This window comes from Cuculus canorus, chromosome 12 (genome assembly GCF_017976375.1).
Source record: "Cuculus canorus isolate bCucCan1 chromosome 12, bCucCan1.pri, whole genome shotgun sequence".
Classification (NCBI taxonomy): Eukaryota; Metazoa; Chordata; class Aves; order Cuculiformes; family Cuculidae; genus Cuculus; species Cuculus canorus.
Genome location: NC_071412.1, coordinates 9,420,189 through 9,438,161, shown reverse-complemented (window position 1 = coordinate 9,438,161; position 17,973 = coordinate 9,420,189). Strand labels below are relative to the sequence as shown.

Here is a 17,973-nt window from a genome sequence, read left to right as displayed (position 1 = left end):
CTTGGTTCAGAGCAGTGTCTGCAGCTTGGGGAGATTTGGACCATAATTATTTGAGTGAGGAGCAGCGCAGAATTACAGAACCAATAAGGTTGGAGAAGCCCTCTAAGATCATCAAGTCCAACCATCAGCCCAACACCACCATGCTTACAAAACCATGTCCTGAAGTGCTTCATTTTTTATTCTGATGGAAAAACCATAAATGAGATGCAAGGTTTAGAAGATGAAACTCAACAACATGAGATTGTAGGAATGACAGTGAAAACTTTTAAGGGATGGAAACAGTTAATTCTTAGAGTAAGTTTCTGCAGGAAGGGGTTAGCTCTCCGTTACTTCAAGTGTTCCCATTGAGACTGCATGTCTATGAGTGATAAACTGCAGCTCTAAAGAAATGGCCAAACCAGTGCTAGAACTGCTGCAGGGTTACATCATCTGGCTTGTTTTATACTGGAGGTTTATATGGACTTGGTGTTTGCATGAAATGCCTGTCCTTAAGATCTGCATTAGAAAGTGAAACTTTTCAGTGCAGTCTGAGATGAGCAGGACTCTTGCCTGCTAATGAAGACCTACAGGCTCCAGCAGTATCCAAGAATAATATTTCTGACTTAATCTTCCAGCAAAGGATGAAAAGAATAAAAAAACAAAGTACAAAGAAGACAAGAGTTGTATGTAGAGCTAGAGTGCAGATAAGAAAGAGTACTTCTCTTAAGTGTTTCCATTCACGCAGCGTGAATTGTCATGAAAATGTATTTGGCGTTTTACCCAGTACTGTTAAAACTCTTTCCATGGAAACATGGAATCAAAATGCATTTAACCTCGCGATAGTTGCACAGATTCCCTTTTCTGTTATCATTCTCAGCCTTCCCCTGATGCTCCCCTCCCTTTTTAGGTGGTTTGTCTTCCCTTATTATACCATTTTCATGCACAGATGATTTTTTTCTTCCAGCATCTCTGCTGTTATTGCTCAGTGTCATGTGCACATCCTGGTATGGCCCAAAGTGACTCAACTGTGTTACAGAATGTTTCTGGGATCAAACTGCTGTTAAAAACATCAGATGAGATAAAAACCAGGATGATAGCTGTTTGCCTTTACATGCAGCATCCTTGCTCACGTTAAGCAGATTGACCACTCTCTGCTTTTGTCAGGGACCTCTTCCCTGCTGCTTTCTGCCTTGCCTGCACGTACTCTGCTGTGCAGGGCAGCCGTATGGGGCAGCTTCGTGGTGATGGAGAGAGCTTCAAGCCTGAGGCTGCAAAACAAGAGTAGATGGTTAGTATTACAGTGGATGATTAAAACATCTTCCATCTGTAACAATGGACTGACTGATTTGGTCTCCAAGCATATGATATCTAAAATAAAAGCACTTGACTAGTAGGGAAAGGATTGATTTGGCTGAGCAGAGGCAGCCGCAAGTTAGAATTTAACACCCCAGGGATAACGCAATGCATTGGTGTTGTGTTTGGCCACAGCCAGACATAGCTGTCCTTGCTGTCACAGTAGCAAATTCATCAAAACTTTCAAGGAAAGGAAACTTCTGAATTTTGGTAGAGGACTTGTATCAGTCATGGGTCACACTGAAGAAGAGGTGAGGTCTCCAAATGCAGATCCTGTAAAAAGCATGGACAGCAGTGACTTTTTTGTTGGCATCCCAGAGCAGGTAAGCACAAGGGATAAGGAGAGAGTTTCTTTTCACTGCTGTTTACTTCCTTCCTTTGCCAGTTTATTGTTTTTACTCCTGTGGTCTGTTTTGGACTTCTGCTTTGGAATAACCCCAACATGGAGGCTGTAACAAGAATGTGACAGAGTTTTGCAATAGTTTCATAAAATATATTTGATCAACTGTATACAAATTAGCAAATGGGAGCATATTCTAAACTGGGCTTTCTTTTCCACTTTGCCTCTCGCAGCTAACAAGGTTCTTCCACTTTCTCTTTCTGCGTTAAATTTATGCCTAAATAAGCACATATTTGATATAGCTAACTTTCTGATTTTCTCTTAAGTAGTGATGAACTTAGCTGCTCCTCCGCTTCTTGCTTACTGTGTTTGTTATCTTATGCCAGTGATATACTCAGCAAAAATGATGGTAGTAGCTGTACCCAAGAGGCTTGTCTAAAAGATAGAGCCAATATTTCTGGGTTATCTCATTTGCTTTCTCTTCTGTTTGTGTAGTTCAAGTCAGCGGAACTGTTGCTAGCCTGTGTTTAACCAGAATTACATTGCTCTCCTTTCAGATCTGCAAAAGGACCGATGCCTGGCATATGATTTTCTCAGCCTAGTTAGACATTACTTTTCCCCAAAGACTTTACCTTGATTTACACCCTGATACCATTACTTCCATGATAAATACTAGTTTCACCTCATTTATGCACCTAATTATTTGGGGGCATATTCTTACCCGCAGGAAGTACAGCATCTTTTTAAGATACTGTGTGCCTCCCTGTCCTGAAGCATTTCCATCTTCTCTATTGCAAACACTAACACTGTGTTTCCAAGTCCCGTGGCACTGGGGCTGCCTATCTCATTTGCCAAGTGAATACGTTCTTCCTTCTGATACGTTGTCCTTCCAGCTGGTGAGATAAGAGACAGGAACGTGAAGCCTCACCCTCGCTAATTCATTAGTCTGAGCTCTGGTACTGAGTCTGCTTAGCATCAAATGACTTGTTTTTCTTCTGTCTGAGACTGTGCTTACCTCCATAAATCACAAGAAGATCATAATCCTAACTTACTTGACACTGAACTTTTGCTTGGTTTCTTAACACAGCTGGACACATTAAATGCTTGATAGTGGTTGAGGGTGATATTATTTCCAAAATACACATTTTCAAAAGCTGAAGGTGCAAACACTGGTTTTGATCTGAGATCTTGTGCTTGGATGGGGAAGTCTCTTCTGCCCCTCCAAGATATTACACTGGAGATTGCATTGATTCTCACCAAAAACATGGACATGGGTGGTCTATTAAAGTCTGAGATTGAAGAAATATTTCTTGGTGCTTTGTTCCACTATTATTTTTGGTTTTAACTCGCTGACTATAACAAGGTAAGGGAATGCATATTTACCTGTCCAGGAGGAGGTGGATGAGTCTTTGCTTCAAATACCTGCATGTGGGGAGTGGAAAAAAAAGCAGTAGGTACCTTTTTTTGAGCCTTTTAATAGAGGAGGAGGGTTCTTTATACCATTTCCAAATATCCCATCTGCAGATGCCCGAAGGGAGGTATTGACTGTAAAGAGTGGGGTCCCACAGTGTTAAAATGGAAGGGGAGAGAGAGAGTCCTTTGCTCCCTGCTGCTTGGGCTGAAATGGGGCTTAGGGCACTTTGCAAATTGTGTTTTCAATTGTGTTTTGGGGAGATGTGGAGAGAAAACTCTTAAGGCTTTTTCCATAATAGCTGGTTATTTGAGGGACAGCATTGGATTTGCTTGTCAAGGCTGGTTTATTATTTGTTTTCTGCCTTTGGGGAAGCTGGGGAAAGTTTACTTGGTATATTGTAAACGATGCAAAAGGCACATAGAAGAGTGTAGATGAATCTTCTGCCTTTGCTATAAATCTAAGTATATAGACTAAATAAATAACTTCTTTCTGGGCTTAAAATCCTTACTACAGTGCACCAGACAACAAAAATTTGCGTCTTGGAGTAGCTCCTAGAATTCTTTAATGCTGAAATGTCTCCTCTGCTTGCGAACCTGGGGCTCTCCCTCCTTTAGATAAGCGGTTTCTGTTTAAAATGGCTTTTCTTGTGACTGTCCTTTTTGGCAAGGGTTGGCACAGTTCAGTCAATACCGATGGTGACACTAGGAGTGTGGGGCAGAGAAATAAGAAGTTTTGAAGGTAAGATTTTAATCCTAAAAAGTCCTCTCTGTTAAAAAGAGCAAGGAGTGGGGTGTGGAAATCTGTGGGCTGAATGTTGCCTTTTGCTGGCTCTCAACAGTTTGAATGTACACTGCAGAAATTATTTTAGAGCATTTTAAAAGCTTTCTAAGTTGCTTTTTTTCCTCTTTCAAGAAAACAGAACTTATATAGAAACATTGTTTTAACTAGCAGTGGAATTAAATGTTTAAAAATAGAATATTTTGGTTGAATTTGTATTATTATTTTAGGTAAGCATTAATCTCCCAAGAAAAGTACGTTCTGTTTTTATGCATATCTTATGATGAGCAGTTCACGTTCCCTGTCTGTAAGTAGTGCTGTCTGGTGCATCGAATACCTTTTGGCAGGTTGGCTCTTAAAATATATTGTGAGTTACATTTACAGAAGATGTCAGCAGATGCCTGGCAGTGAATTAGCAGGACGGGAGGCAAGACAAACCTGGGGGTTATTGTGGAGTGTTGTTGGAAGTGGAAAGGGGAGTCAGGAAGATGGGTAGCAGAGTGTGCTGTGGGCGAGGGTTTTACCACGTTTGTACAGAGCAGAAAGCAGCTACAGGAGGGGATACTTTTAGCTGGTGTTTAGGTGGATAATTAAGATAACACAAGTGCCCATTTGGGAGCTGCATTTCCTTTATTTCTTGTCTAAGGCTGGTGTCAAGACCAGACTTGTGGGACAATTTTTTTCCCAAACTCCCAGGGCAGGGAAGGGAATGGGGGGCTGACTGCAGCCACTAAAGAGAGACCAAAGTCAGGAAAGAAGCCCAACTAATATTTTCTTCCAGTCTTACTGACTGACCTAGCCAAAAAAAGCATAAAATAACAACAGCTGTTGAAAAAAAGTCTAAATTGTGTGCCTGTATCAACAGATGTTTCCATAAGCCATTGATTTTTACGTTGTCGCAGCTTAAATACAGTACAGGGTGAAAAGAGTCAAAAGGGTAAAATTTATCTAGGAGAGATTTCTGTGCTTTGGTGAACTTTATAAGCTGTCAGTGAAGCTGTAAACAAAGTTGCACCAAAATATATAGAGGCTTTTAGTCTAAATTGTGTCTTTTTGCTTGTTACTGGCTGTTTGGGTTAACAAAGAATATTTTTCTTTCAGTCGCTTTCAGATCTTTTGCTGGGCATTTTTTCTTATGCGTCTGCATTAAATAAGCCTATTTAACAAAACCTGATCCCTCTTATAAACATGGAATAATGACAGTATCCCACATATGGGTTTCATTAATTTTTGCATGTTTTGAAGTTGCCTTTTTTTCTCTGAAAGGCTAACTTCAGAAACAGCAGAAATTAATGCTACGTAACAGCCAAAATGACTAGCTGAGCAGCCAGCAATTCCAACTTGGGATAGAAGAGGTTTCCAGATAAATTATTTAACCATTGCATAACTAAAAGGGTATTTTTTTTTTCTGTACGGAACGATGCTGCATAATCTGTGCCACTCCCAGTTGTTGTTACTGGTTTGCTTTGATTGAACTGGCATCAGTTCTGCTGATTAACTGCAAGCTTTCTTGCTTCTGAGTTTTGTAAATGTTTTGGATATTAGCCTCCAGAGAGAGCTTCAGAACATTTCCCGCTTTCTTCCTAAGAAAACAAAACCATCCCTTTCCTTGTAGTCACCAGCAAGAAATTTCAGATGTTCCATTTCCCTTATCTACGAAGCAGTGGTCTTTGCAGCTCCTGGGGTAGTCCTAATCTGTAGGATAACTTAGGGAAATTGTAAGGCTTCTGAACATAATAAATGCTGGAGGTGGGTGTTTTTGGCTCCAGTCATCATTGTCCATTGGCTTAAATTTGTTTATTTATCTATTGATTAAAGCCGCTAAATGTATGGAAGGGCAGCAGCTGAGACAAGTGGGGAATGAGAGAGGGAAGAACAAAAACCTAGCACCTCAAGCCTTCCAAAAACGTGTATTGTCTTGACATTCCCAGCGTTCACAGGGACATTCCCTACCTTTAACCAAGTGGAGAGGAATAGGAGCAGCATTTGGATCCATTTGTCATTTTTATATGTCTATTAATTTTGCTCATTGATACCATACTTCATTTTTGTTGGACTTTATTTGCCAATTCATCTGTGTAATCTGCTATCATGTCTCTGTTATGAATTATCCTTGCAACAACAAATGTTACTGTAAGGCATCTTGGGAAACCTGGTAGAGGAGAAGTAGCATATGTTAGTTTACAACCTTAGAAATAAATATTATTTTTCTGGAGCAGCATCAACAGTTGAGAAAATTCCTCACTAATGATGATGCTTCTACATATCTAGCTGTTAATTATACATATGTGTTATGTCCTGAAATTCCTTTAGGAGTGTTTTCTAAAAGTGGGCTAAAGAGGAGAACATAATTAGAATTTATTGCTATAGAAGTATTAATGATGGCTTTGTGAGCTCAATGAATCTTTACCTTTGCATATACATCTTTAGACCAGAAGGATAAAAGTGGGGTAAAAATTGGTAAAAACAGGTTTCTTTTGCAGGATCAACATTCCTTTCTGGGTTCTTGAGCTGTAAAGACATGTTTATTTAGTATTCTTTACAGAGGACTACCAGGGAAACGGATAAAACAGTGTGCAAATGAATACTCATATGGTCCTAAAGCAGACCTCCCAGGCAGGAGCTGGAATCCAAATGCCTCCTCTCAAAGTTTGCATTGGATTTTATTTCAAGTTTCCAAATGCATGTAGAGAGGGCATGAAAATATTAGTTGGATGGGAGTGTAGGTAGGAGGGTGAGCTGGAGTGTCTGTTATTGCTGGGGAGAGGGGGGTTTGGCTTCACTCTAGAGCATCTCAGTTACCAGTTGGGTCTGAGATCCTCCTCCCCACAAAGCAAACAGAAAAATTGGAAAGGCAAAACAATTACCACAGTGTCTTCAATCCCCTGCCTTCATTAGCAGCCAAGCAAAAAAACATTGGCCTGGAAATATGATGGGTACCTTTGTACAGTGCTTTGTCTTCTCAACGCTTCCCCTCCCAGATTTTCGAGTTACAAGATGAAAGAAGAGATAACTTTTTCCCTTATGATAGAGTGCCTGGCCAGGACAATACACAGTCCTGTGGCCTTCCCAAGGGCTGACTCTTAGGGACTTCAAGGGGCGGGGAAAGGAGGGAAGCTGAATCATTTTTTGGCATGATGTATTTATTGAATGACCCTTCTCTGTTTTCCAGTTAGATTACAGTGCCTTAAACTGGAGGCATAAAAGAATGGCAGAAGTTGAATAATTTCCTCAGCTCAAGATGTGTCATTTTTATATTGTCTATTAATTTTGCTCACTGACACCATACGTCATTTTTGTTGGGCTTTATCCGCCAATTCATCTATGTAATCTGCTATCCTGTCTCTGGTTTTAGCTAAATACATATGTCCTTTAGATAGAAGCATCCACCAGGCATATCCTGGAACCAATCCCTTATGGAAAGGCATCCTGGAGTGGCTCAGGCAATGCCTGTCGGCTCCCATGCCATGCCTACTGGGTATCATGCCATTATTGTGGAAGATTATGTGATAATTCCTACACTCCACAAATGCAAAGTGGTCTGTTCTCCTGCAGAAAAAAAAACATTCTAACTTATAACCTCGTATCTTCAACTGTAAAGCTTTAATCTTTCTGGAATTTGTTATTATAGAATAATGGAACAAACGTTTTTATTTGTGTAAGACAGTACTTTTTTTTATATCTATCCCAGTGATGTCAGAAAATACTTTTTTTTATGCACGGTATAAAAATGAAAAAAAGTCCTTCAAGTTTTGCCTTTGTGAACTGTATATTATAGATAATTGATTTTTTACTAATATTTGATACAATTGCTATGATCTCCTTAATGCCTCTATAGCATGAGTCACTAGACTTTGCTTGTTTGGATATCGTGTGGATTGAGCAGCCTTCAAATATTTGGTGGATAGTCTGCAAACCAATTTCAAGTGACTTTCGTAATGTTTACTATGGTTTGAAAACTCCTATAAATACAATCTACTGTTTTGAATACTGTTATTTATATCATTATCTTTACTGATTCCAGAAATCATAATCCTGCCTTTAGAGTAGGAGGGCTTGAATCACCATAATTAACAAAGATTATTGCTTATTGCGTGTGTGTAAAATTCGCATGTTCATTGCCAGCAACTGAAAAACTTCAAGGGAAATTTAAGCTAATGTGACCATCTTTAGTGCTGGGTGAGGTCACAGTGAATGTCATTTCTGATGATCCCCTTCAGCAGCAGCTTCAGACTGGGCTGAAGCTGTGGAACCAAAGCAATATCTTGCATTCGGATGTCTTAGTTGAAAACTGTGTTATTCTGTACAAAAAGCAGTATTATTTTTGTGTAGATCGTTAGACCCCATGCCCTAGTGGGAAGAGCCCGAGTCCTGGAGCAGTCGGTATCCCAGAGGATGCAGGGGATGTACAGTGCAAGTTGCTTCTGGGAGGCTCGTCTACTTCTGCAGGTCATGGCTCAGATGCTCCTTGATAGCCTGTTTTGCAGACTGTTACCACTTTATTCACTTGTGTTTTCCCCTCCCTGTTTTCAGTATGCTGGAATTCACAGGGTGAAACAACATGTCCAGTGTTTGACAGCGAGCAGTATTTCTCTCAACTCCCATAACATGCTAAATAAATATCTGTGTCCTGGTCCAAGATCCCACAGCACTTCAGCCAGCCAGACATCTTGATTTGCAGTTATTTTTGGTAAAGGCTGAACTTGATGTTGCAAACTGATGTGAAGTCAGCTGAGGGGTTGCTAATCTCTTGCGTGGGATGTGTTTCTTCTATAGCCATTTGGGAGCAGTAAGATGGGCAGTTGACTTCCTCTGGAAGGATGTTCAGGCATGCTCTGTGGCAGACCAAAGCTTCAGCATTTTTTCAAAGGTTATGTGGACAATAGAATTCCTGAGAAATGTGCACCGAGTCTCTGAGAAAGTCTCCAAGTCTCTCCCTGACTCCTCTTCTTTCCATATCCTACCTTGTAGGGGAACCCAAAATCAAGACCAGCCTTTTGGGGCCACCCCAAGAAGAGGATGCTGCTGGGTGAAGCACTGGTGGGTCATGCCATGGCTGAAGGAATGTGGCCCTGGACCAAAATGCTACCACAGGGATGCAGTTGGATGGGCAGGGTGGGAGCGGGTTAGTCACAAGACTCCTCTCAGTCTTGCAATGCTCCTGCAAAAATGCGCAATGCATTATCTAACATCAAGGGCTCTTTACCAAGGTCTGCGGTGTGAATGCTTGCTAGCATTCAGCAACTGTCTGATCTTCAAAATCCACAGTCAAGCATCCGTCTCAGTCTCATCTCGCACTGGTGCTGACCTCCCTCCCAGCAGGCACTGTCAATGTGTGCTCCTTCCCAGACTGGACGCACTCCTCTTACAGGCTTTGCAGTATTAGAGTGCAGATTTCCTTTGCCTTATTTAGTTGTAGGAAAAAAGACCTTTGTTTTGTCTATCCCTGCAAGTGCCAGAAACATAAAATTTTGAAAACTCTTTCCAGAAAACTGATTTCTTTTAAGAAAACAGCAATTGAAATTGCAATTCTTCTCTCTTACTGTCTGACAAATTTGTTATCTCCTATATTTAGTGCCCAAAAGTGGGGTTTGACTTGCTTAAAACAGGGAGAATCTCCATTCATCTACTGTTCCATTATTTTCTATCAGAGCTGCAGTTAAAAAAAGTTAATGGGCCTGAGTATTTCTGCAGATTGCATCATTTTCAGTGTTTCATAACGATATGGCAAAAGTAATTTGAAACAGATAACAATAGTACCGTCTGTTTCAGAATAACCATGATTTCCTTGTCATTAAGAGGTCTGTTAGCGGGTAGAGGAGGAGGAGATTTATCTGGATGAGTTACAGATCATATGGTGCGCTCGAGTGCCTTTTGGTTCCCCCCCTCCCCACGCCCAACCCCTCCTCCCCCCCGCTCTTTTCCTTCCCTTGAAATCCACAGTGCTGGACTTTGGTTTGGATATGAAATGATTGGATAGTTTCAAACTCCTGTCTGCACAGAGCGGCTCAGCGCTTCCAGATGGTTTCAATAAGGAGCCCAGAACTGTCGCATCAGCAGCCGGTGGCCCAGGCTGCTGCTCGTGTCTCCGCTCCATTTTGAGCAACTTGCTGGAAAAAAAGAGGATTATTGCTGATTGGAGTAGAGTTTTTTGTTTGGTTTTGTTTTTAATTTAATCTCTGTCCTCTGATTGTCTGGTGCATTGTGTTTCTGAGTATAAATACTATGTACTGTGTAAACATGCATATGGCATTCAAGGGACTAATAGATGGATGCACAAAGGAGACTGGAAACCTTTGTTCTGCTTTGTTCGGAGTCTGTCTTCTGCATCTGCTGAGCGTGCCAGTGTGTATATAAGGCTATGTGCAAGGCAAGACTCAAGACTTCTAGCCTGGAACAACGTGGCCAAAAGCCCCGCCTGGTGCGGGAAGAGAGTGATGGGCTCCCAAGGGGGAGCGTGTCTGGTGTCTTCTATTTGTTTGTGTTATGTTTCTCCCTCTCCCCCCCTCCACCTTCAACGGTAAAGTCTGGAAATGAGATGGACTTTGGGTGTCTTAGTCGTCACTAGCCTCCTCATCTTGGCTGTCAGTCAGGGGCATAACCACAGAAAAACTCTTGGAACAAATTAGGTATTTGGAAGCTTAAATTTGACCAAAAAAAAAAAAAAAATGAGAAGGGGGATTTTTTTGTTTATTTGTTTGTATTGATTATTTCCTTCTGTGGCTGAAGGTATAGGGGATCCCAAAGGGATCAGTTGGCAATCTGTACTAGATCAAGATATGTAATTATGGAGGAAGGCTGGTCATCATCTTAATTCACAGGTGGGGCATGGACATGAACTGAATCCTGGGACACATCCTGTGCCCAGACTCACCCTGCCTGGTGCTGGCCTGTCAGCTTCTCTGTCCAACCCTCACCGTCTGCATGCAACTTGCTCCTGAACTTCACTCCCTCCTGACCCACGAAGGCATGTATTGGATTATGTGCGGGTTTTAGCCATACCGAGATTTTTGTCCACAGCTCAGAAAAAGTAGCCTTCTCTCTTAAACTTACTGCTATGAAGGCTGCACATCTCCCTGTGTGTCTCCTGCCTCCGTTGGTTGGAAATGTTTCTCAGTTCTCCTCATCTGTAAGAAGGGTACAGTAGAATGAGCCACAAAAGACTGGGTGTTGATGCAGCTACAAGTCAAACCTATCGCATCTCTGTGGAAGATGCAGTAGCACAGTTAGTAGCGATGCTCACAGGGCAGCGTCCTCTGCAAGGTCGGCATTGCTTCAGACCTGAAGCTGAACATCTTCTGATTGCCAGAGCAGTTCTGTGGCTCAAAGGTGAAGCACATTAAGTGGAGCACTTTGACAGAGCTGTGCAGCTGTCATTTGGATAAATCTCAGCCTTATATGCAAGCAGACATCATAAGATTCATCTGAAAACAAACCTACCTGCTCTATCAGTTAAAAAAAAAACATTAGAGCATCATCAAAATACAGCAGACTGCTGCGAATTCCTTCACCTGAACTAAATTCACACACTTTGTTTATAGGTTCCTGTCTTATAAATTTAGATTTGAGGAAATCCCTGCCTTTTATGGTAGTGTTTGAAGGGCTGGAATGCTGTCACAGCCATTTCTGATTCCTCATCTCGACAGGCACATGATTGCTGGGATTCATTACTTGTGGAGAATACTGGTGGCTCCAGAAAGTCCCCAAAGTACTACCACATTTCGTGTGTGTCCTAATACTGAAAGCAGAAACTCCGCTCGTTGTTGTTGAGAACGGAGTCATTGGCTGAGTTTTCAAACCAGTGATTGTAGCTGTAAGAAAGCCTCATAGAGGAGATCCTCCTCAGTTTAGCTGGTGGTGTGGTGGAGATGAAGCTTTGGGTTGTGAGGGAGAGACCGGAATGTAATGAAAATGGGGGGAGAATCCTCACTTTGACTAGGTAAGAGCATACCTGTGTCACTTACTGGGAGGAGCTGATCCACTGCGAGTCCCCAGCCCGCTCCAGCGTTCATGACACGGTGCCCAAAGGTGGGTCTTGGAGCAGCTACTGTGCCATCGAGCCTTTCCTAAGGAAAAGACCCTTCTCAGCTTCCGTACTGGACCTGCTAAGTTTGGAGGGTAATTATGTTTTTGTGTAATCCGGTTGCACGGATCCGGGGTGTCATATCCAGGAGAGTCCAAAATAGTACTTTGTGTCTCTGTAAATTCCCGTTTTTCTGTATTTTACTAAGTAGGCGCAGAAGGGAGTCAGTTCCTGTGTTACTCATAGGCAGACTGCTGGTGTAATGGTTTTGGGTGACCAGGAGACTGGGTAGCACTGGGAAGAGAGGGGCTGGAGCGCCTGCTTGCAGCAGATCGGTTTAGACCTCCTTTGGAAGACTCTTCTTGCAATCAGATGCCCAAAGCTCACTTTTTATTTGTTTCAGCAGGCTGTAGTCCTTGAGTCACCTTTGCCAGAGCTTGAGCTGGTGGCTCCAAAGCACATCCTAGAAGCAGGGAACCAGGGCCACCCTATGTGGCTGGATGAAAAGACTTACATACCCTTAGCTAAGCTCTAGGAGTAGAGTGAATCCCAGCAGCAGGAGGTGGGCTGGTTCACCCAGCACTGCGGAGGATGGTTTCTGGAGATCTGCAATTAAACACTGGCTTGATAAGCGCCGCTTCCGATGTCTGTGTTTCCTGCTTTGCAACACGGGACTAACAATTCCTGCGTTTCCAGCTTTTCTGCCCAGAAAAGCAGCAAGCTTTGCTCGCTGCAAACTCCCAGCCACACAAACCCTCCCTTATCCTTTTTCTTCTCTCTTTTCTTTTTTTTTTTTCCCCCCTTCTTTTAAACTGCCCCCATTCCCTTTTGAATCCGTGAATGAGAGAACGTCTAAAGCCAGGGAAGTATGGAAAGATTGCATCCCTCGAGAGGTCAGGGTGGGGTGGAAAGCAGAGGGGGCTGCAAGGGGGCAGTTTGAAAACAGGAAACCATGTGGCAGTGTGCATGCGGGGCCCAGCTGATGTGAATGAGCTATTGAGAGGGGAGAGACGCTCCAACTCGCCCGCATTAGAAAGATGAAAAAACTTGGGATTTTTTTTTTTTTTTATTTTAAAAGAGAAAAAAAAAAAAGTTCTGCCTTTCAGACTAGAATAAATGAGTGAAAATTGTATTTTCTGGAGAGTGAGTTGCTGAAGTCTTTTGCTCTGTGTTGCAAACAAAAAAAAAGTAAATGGCTGATTTTTAATTTTTTTTTTGGTGTGCGCGTGTTCACTGATTAAATCATAAGTTTCCATTCCTGTTTTGGGGAAGTGTTAAGCCTGAAACTGTCTTCCATTCACCTGGCCTGGGGGAGAAAGAAGAGTCTTTTTATCTCTCAGAAAACACGTCCCTTTGCTTCTCAGTCTCTTCTTGGACTGACTAAAGACACCAAGTGCCTGCAGCCGGAGGTGGAAGAAGCTGGCAAAGAAAAGCTGCTGCTGTTTCTTCCCCTCGCCCCTCCTCTTTTTTTTTTCCCCTCTCTCTGAAGAGATGAATCATGCTCCCACAACTGCAAAGAAATTTTGAAAGCTGGGAGAACACTGGTGCAGGACTAAAAAGGCAAGTAGTGACGTCCCAGCCCAAATCGGGAGGGAGTGGCTTTATTTCATTATTTTCTTTCCTTTTGCCCTGTGCTGTCATTAGAAATTTAAACTTAACGCAAAACCCAGCCCTTCTGTCTGGTGAACGGTAGACTGACTCGAAAGCAGGAAAGTACCTTTTTTTATTGTTTCATTCAGTGCACAAGGGCATGAGAGAAAAAACGTGTTCTTGACAGTATTTACGTTGGATACGGTGATCGACACTTTTTTTTTTCTTCTTCTCCTGAGTTAGACCCGTCGCGGCTGAGCATACCTTCTGCCTTCCCTCTCGGAGCGTCAGGTTTCCTGCTGCACACATCTGGCTTTTCTTCTCTTTTTGGGCAGGATTTTCATTCCGGTGCTTTTTGGATATCAAAGTTGTCTGGAAAACATTTTTTTATTATTATTACTCTAACAGGAAGGCTGATCCCGTTCTTAGCAGTTGCAAAAAAAATAATCCTATATGTATAAAGCTCTCTTCAAATACCTTTTGTTTGCTATAAGTTCCTGCGTTGCCTGTATAAGCAAATCTGTTCCAAGAAGACTTTATCAGCCGGTTGCAGCTCTGGGATTTTCTTTTTCCTGTTAAGAGGCTCGGACAGGCTGGTGTGCTGAGACACGAGGACTCCTCTGAGCACGTATGTGAGAGATCTGGAGTGCCTGGTCGCGTTCAGCCTGGGGTTCATGGTGGGCTCTGTTCCTCTGCTCCTGGCTTTTTGGACAAAATGTACGAACGCCACAAGAGGCGATACAGCCTGTGCGACATTTCCAAGGTGGACAGGACTGTAGATGTTGTGTTGTTAAAGGTATGATGTTTATGTACGCTTATTTGTGGGTTCCTTTCCCCATCTCTAATGGGTCTGTCTGTTCCTTACTGTACCTGTCCTCCTAGCTGAATGGTGGAGAGAAATGGAGCAGGTGGAAGACCTCTTCAGCAAGGAGATGTCTTTGAGTGCTATCACACCATTTCACGCCAGAGATTAATATCCCTGCAACCAGATAATCTCTTATGGCAGACAATCAGATACCGTTTTTGGGAGCTCTCTCTGGCCACCTTCCCTGTCCTCAGCCATTAAACGCTCCCTCCTGTTTTGCAACCTTCACTTCTTGAGGATGGGTTTTCTGCTTAAGGTGCTGTTCCGCAGAGGGTTATCATTTTCAGTGGTCACTTTTTGGGGTTGAAATGCAGATGTCCCCTGAAAGAAGTATTCTGCCAAAAATGACATGGTGGATCCTCCTTTCCCTCAGTTTTTTGTTTATGTTTGGAAGGTGTTGATGTCAGTCCTATTGTTTGGGTGTGAGTTTTGTCTGAAGAGGGGTTGGAGCAAGAGCCAGGAGTGGCTCTTGGCTAATTGTCCCAGTGAGTTCCTCCTCTAATCTAAAATTAGCAAGTGCTCCACCAAATGGCACGGTGGCAGTCTGGGAATGTCCTGTCTCCATAACAGCTTTTTGGAGCTTCAGCACTTTCCTGGCAAAGTGGATGGAAATCGGAAAGCAGCCAGAAGGACTGCAAAACAAAGCCCAGCTAAGGGATCTGAACCTCCTAGAAGAACATTTTATTTCCCTCTCTTTTTCTCTGTTCTCTTTTCCTACATAAGCCACTGGGTTTCTGCATGGTCACGAGGCTTCCTTTTTCTGTGATTTTTATTTGGTGCCCTTGTTTCAGAGTTCAAAATGTAGAAAAATATTATTTTCGGATGATTCTTGTTCTACTTCATTTGCACTAAAATAGCACTTGTTAACTTGCACTTTTCTAGGAATAAAAATATGTTCCTTTAATTCAATTGTTTTTTAGTGACACAAATAACAATAACTTGTTTTCTCTACCAGCTCAGTTGTACTCTTGAACTCTTATGTTAATGATGCTCATTGCAGATTGAAGCCCATGGTATTCTTTCTCTAGACACACTATGAATCATTTAAAAATGTAGACATATTGTGCACACTCTACATGTGTGGAATGACTGCTTAATAATTCTTGGGAGAAGACCTGGTACCCCTGGTAACCTTGGTTGCTAATATAAAAAAATACAATTTTTTTCTTTGTAAAGAGTGTCTGAATGCAGGGGTTGAAATGTAATTCACTATAATTATCTGACTTCAGTATTTCTGATGTCATCAGTTCCTTAAATTAGTTTTTGTTCAGCAAAGCTTAGATTTTATAACAAAATGTGGCTCTTGTTAGTTCCCACTAGTATTTTCCTAATTGAGTTTCAAAACTGTGGGTTATACTGTCTGTTCCTGCAAATGACTCAGTGTCCATATATGTGTGCTTGTGTGCACGCATTGCTGCTCAGAACATAGACCCTACGGGCTGCAGATGTTTAAAATAGGAGGGTGCTCGTGACAGCTATAGTTACAATCGACTTGAGCTTGATTTTTCAGTCATTCTCCGTGTTTTAGCTGGTTTCTATAACATAACTGGTACATTAAATTGAATTTTGATCATCTAGGGATCCAAGCCAGTGCTAGAGTGCGTCAGTGGTGGATCATCTCTTGACGTTAATGGGAGTTGGATCAGACCTTTAATGAGGGAGCTGGGGGGTGGGTGTTTTTATTTGGTGTGTTTTTAATTAAAATAGTTAAGTAAAACTGTACCTTATCTAAGTCATCATATTTTGGTGAGTAGGGAGGACAGGGTTTCTTAAGCATCAAGCATATTTACTTGCTTTTAAGTACTTGCAAGAAAAGCAAACCCAAATAGCATCCATTAAGAGTGTTTGATCTGAATGAAATTTTGATAAGATACCTGCAAAACACCACACAGGTTTCAGTTCGGCCTACAGATTGACTCGGGCTAGCTGTTTTTGTTCTTTGAGTGGTAGGTAAATATGTTCTTTGCTTCATTTTAAGACAGGGAACTCGGTAATCATGACATAGGAAAGAAAAACAGCTGGTGGGGAAGGACGACTGGAACAAATTGTGAACAAAGGAGATCTTGTGTCATTTCAGTTGCTAAATTTTTATAGATGGGATTATATTTGCATCAATTGCAACCATTCTTAGATACAGTCCTGGACTATTTTTGGTTCCTACCAAATGTTTTGCAATGCACTTGTCTTTGAAGGGTCAGTGTATTGGCACTCAAATTTTCCATGTATAGATTGTGCCTGAAACAGTGGCTTGTGGAGTTATTAAAAAAAACACCCTCAGCACTTTTCAGGGTTTATGCACACCTTTGTTTATAACTTAACATTGTTTCTTTCTCATCCCCCAATATGAAAAAGCAAGAGACAGGGGCTAAATTGGTGTCCTGGCTGCTATGTCAGAGGTAGGACTTCATCTTTGCTGCGACTCTTTTAACTGCTGTGGTAACATGAATGTGATGAACTTGGTTACTCAACGTAGTGGTTTACCAGCATACAGGGAAGCCTAAGTGATACAAAAATGTCATAAAAAAATGCCGTCATCTTTCTTGCTGGGATTGTATGGTAGGAGATGAGGGAGGAGGTGTCGGGCAAGTGGGATATCTGCTTGTCTGAACAGTTTATTGAGCTGTGAGCAGCTACGTGCAAGATAAAGCAGTCTGCACTGTGTTCCAAGACCCAAAATTGGAAGTCTCAGTGTGCCCATGTGTGAGTTGGCAGCCCTGTCTCATTTTTATGTTGTGCCTGCTACCACAAATATAACTATGTAGGGACAGAAGATGGATACCACAGTGGCTGGCACCTTGCAGATGCACATTGAGTTAGACAAGCGTTCAAGTCTGGATGAACAGACTGTGCTTTACAGAGTTAGAAAATAAGAAATGGGCTTGCAATGAGAACAGGAGACTGAGCAATTGCAACTGGAAATGTTTTATAATTGCACTTTGCCTATCTACGTTTCATCTTTGTATGTGAATGCTCAGACTGTTAAGTATAGGCAGAAGGTGTAGGTTTTTTCGTAGCTGAGGGAATGAGGTTTGGTTTAGCTGCTCTCCAGATGAACAGATCCCGTTCAGCTTCCAGTTAAAGATCAGAACATTACTCATGACATTAAAACCAGTCCAATGTTATAAAAGTAATTAAGGCATTTTGAAATTAAGGAGATAGAGTTATCAATTAGTTGCTCTGCTCCCTGACAAAGCATTGCTCTGGTAGCTCTACTCCACGTAAGTCAAAGTGCAGTTTGCAGCATCCTAAGCTAAAAGTAGATAAGATCCTGAAGTTAACTGAGACTGTGTTTTCTTCCATTGTATGTTATCATACTTTTAAAACTTTTTCTTTTTTTTTTTTTTAATGTTTTTGGTTATTTGGTGAATAAGCCTGTTCGTTCCTTCTTTGAAGTGGTTCTTATGAGGGAAGTACCATCCTCAGATGATGGGTATTTAGTGTCTCATCAAACTTTGGGGCCTCAAAGCGACTGTGAACTTTAATCCTGCATCTGTCCACACCGATTTGGTTATTGAAGAGGGACAGCAGGAGAGAAGTGACAACGTGGAGAACTTTTGAGATTTTCTGCTTGTGTCTTGTGTAGAGTTAGAACTGGAAGGATAACTTAAACAAAAATAATGTTTTCACTTTAG

General features: G+C 41.9%; 2 protein-coding genes across 3 annotated transcripts in view; both read left to right on the top strand.

Moving 5' to 3' along the window:
• LOC128853373 (A-kinase anchor protein 13-like) overlaps positions 1–10,431 on the top strand; it is a 60,794-nt gene extending 50,363 nt beyond the window's left edge. Inside the window, exon 8 of the mRNA XM_054077809.1 lies at positions 8,835–10,431. Within this exon, the coding sequence (XP_053933784.1) occupies positions 8,835–8,993 (159 nt within the window). The 3' untranslated portion in view covers positions 8,994–10,431. The remainder of the gene's footprint in view (positions 1–8,834) is intronic.
• A 3,127-nt stretch (positions 10,432–13,558) lies between these two features.
• Positions 13,559–17,973, top strand: part of AKAP13 (A-kinase anchoring protein 13) — a 77,143-nt gene continuing 72,728 nt past the window's right edge. For both annotated transcript variants that reach the window (XM_054077398.1, XM_054077399.1), the window contains exon 1: positions 13,559–14,272. In XM_054077398.1, coding sequence (XP_053933373.1) covers positions 14,192–14,272 — 81 coding nt within the window. In that variant the 5' untranslated portion in view covers positions 13,559–14,191. The remainder of the gene's footprint in view (positions 14,273–17,973) is intronic.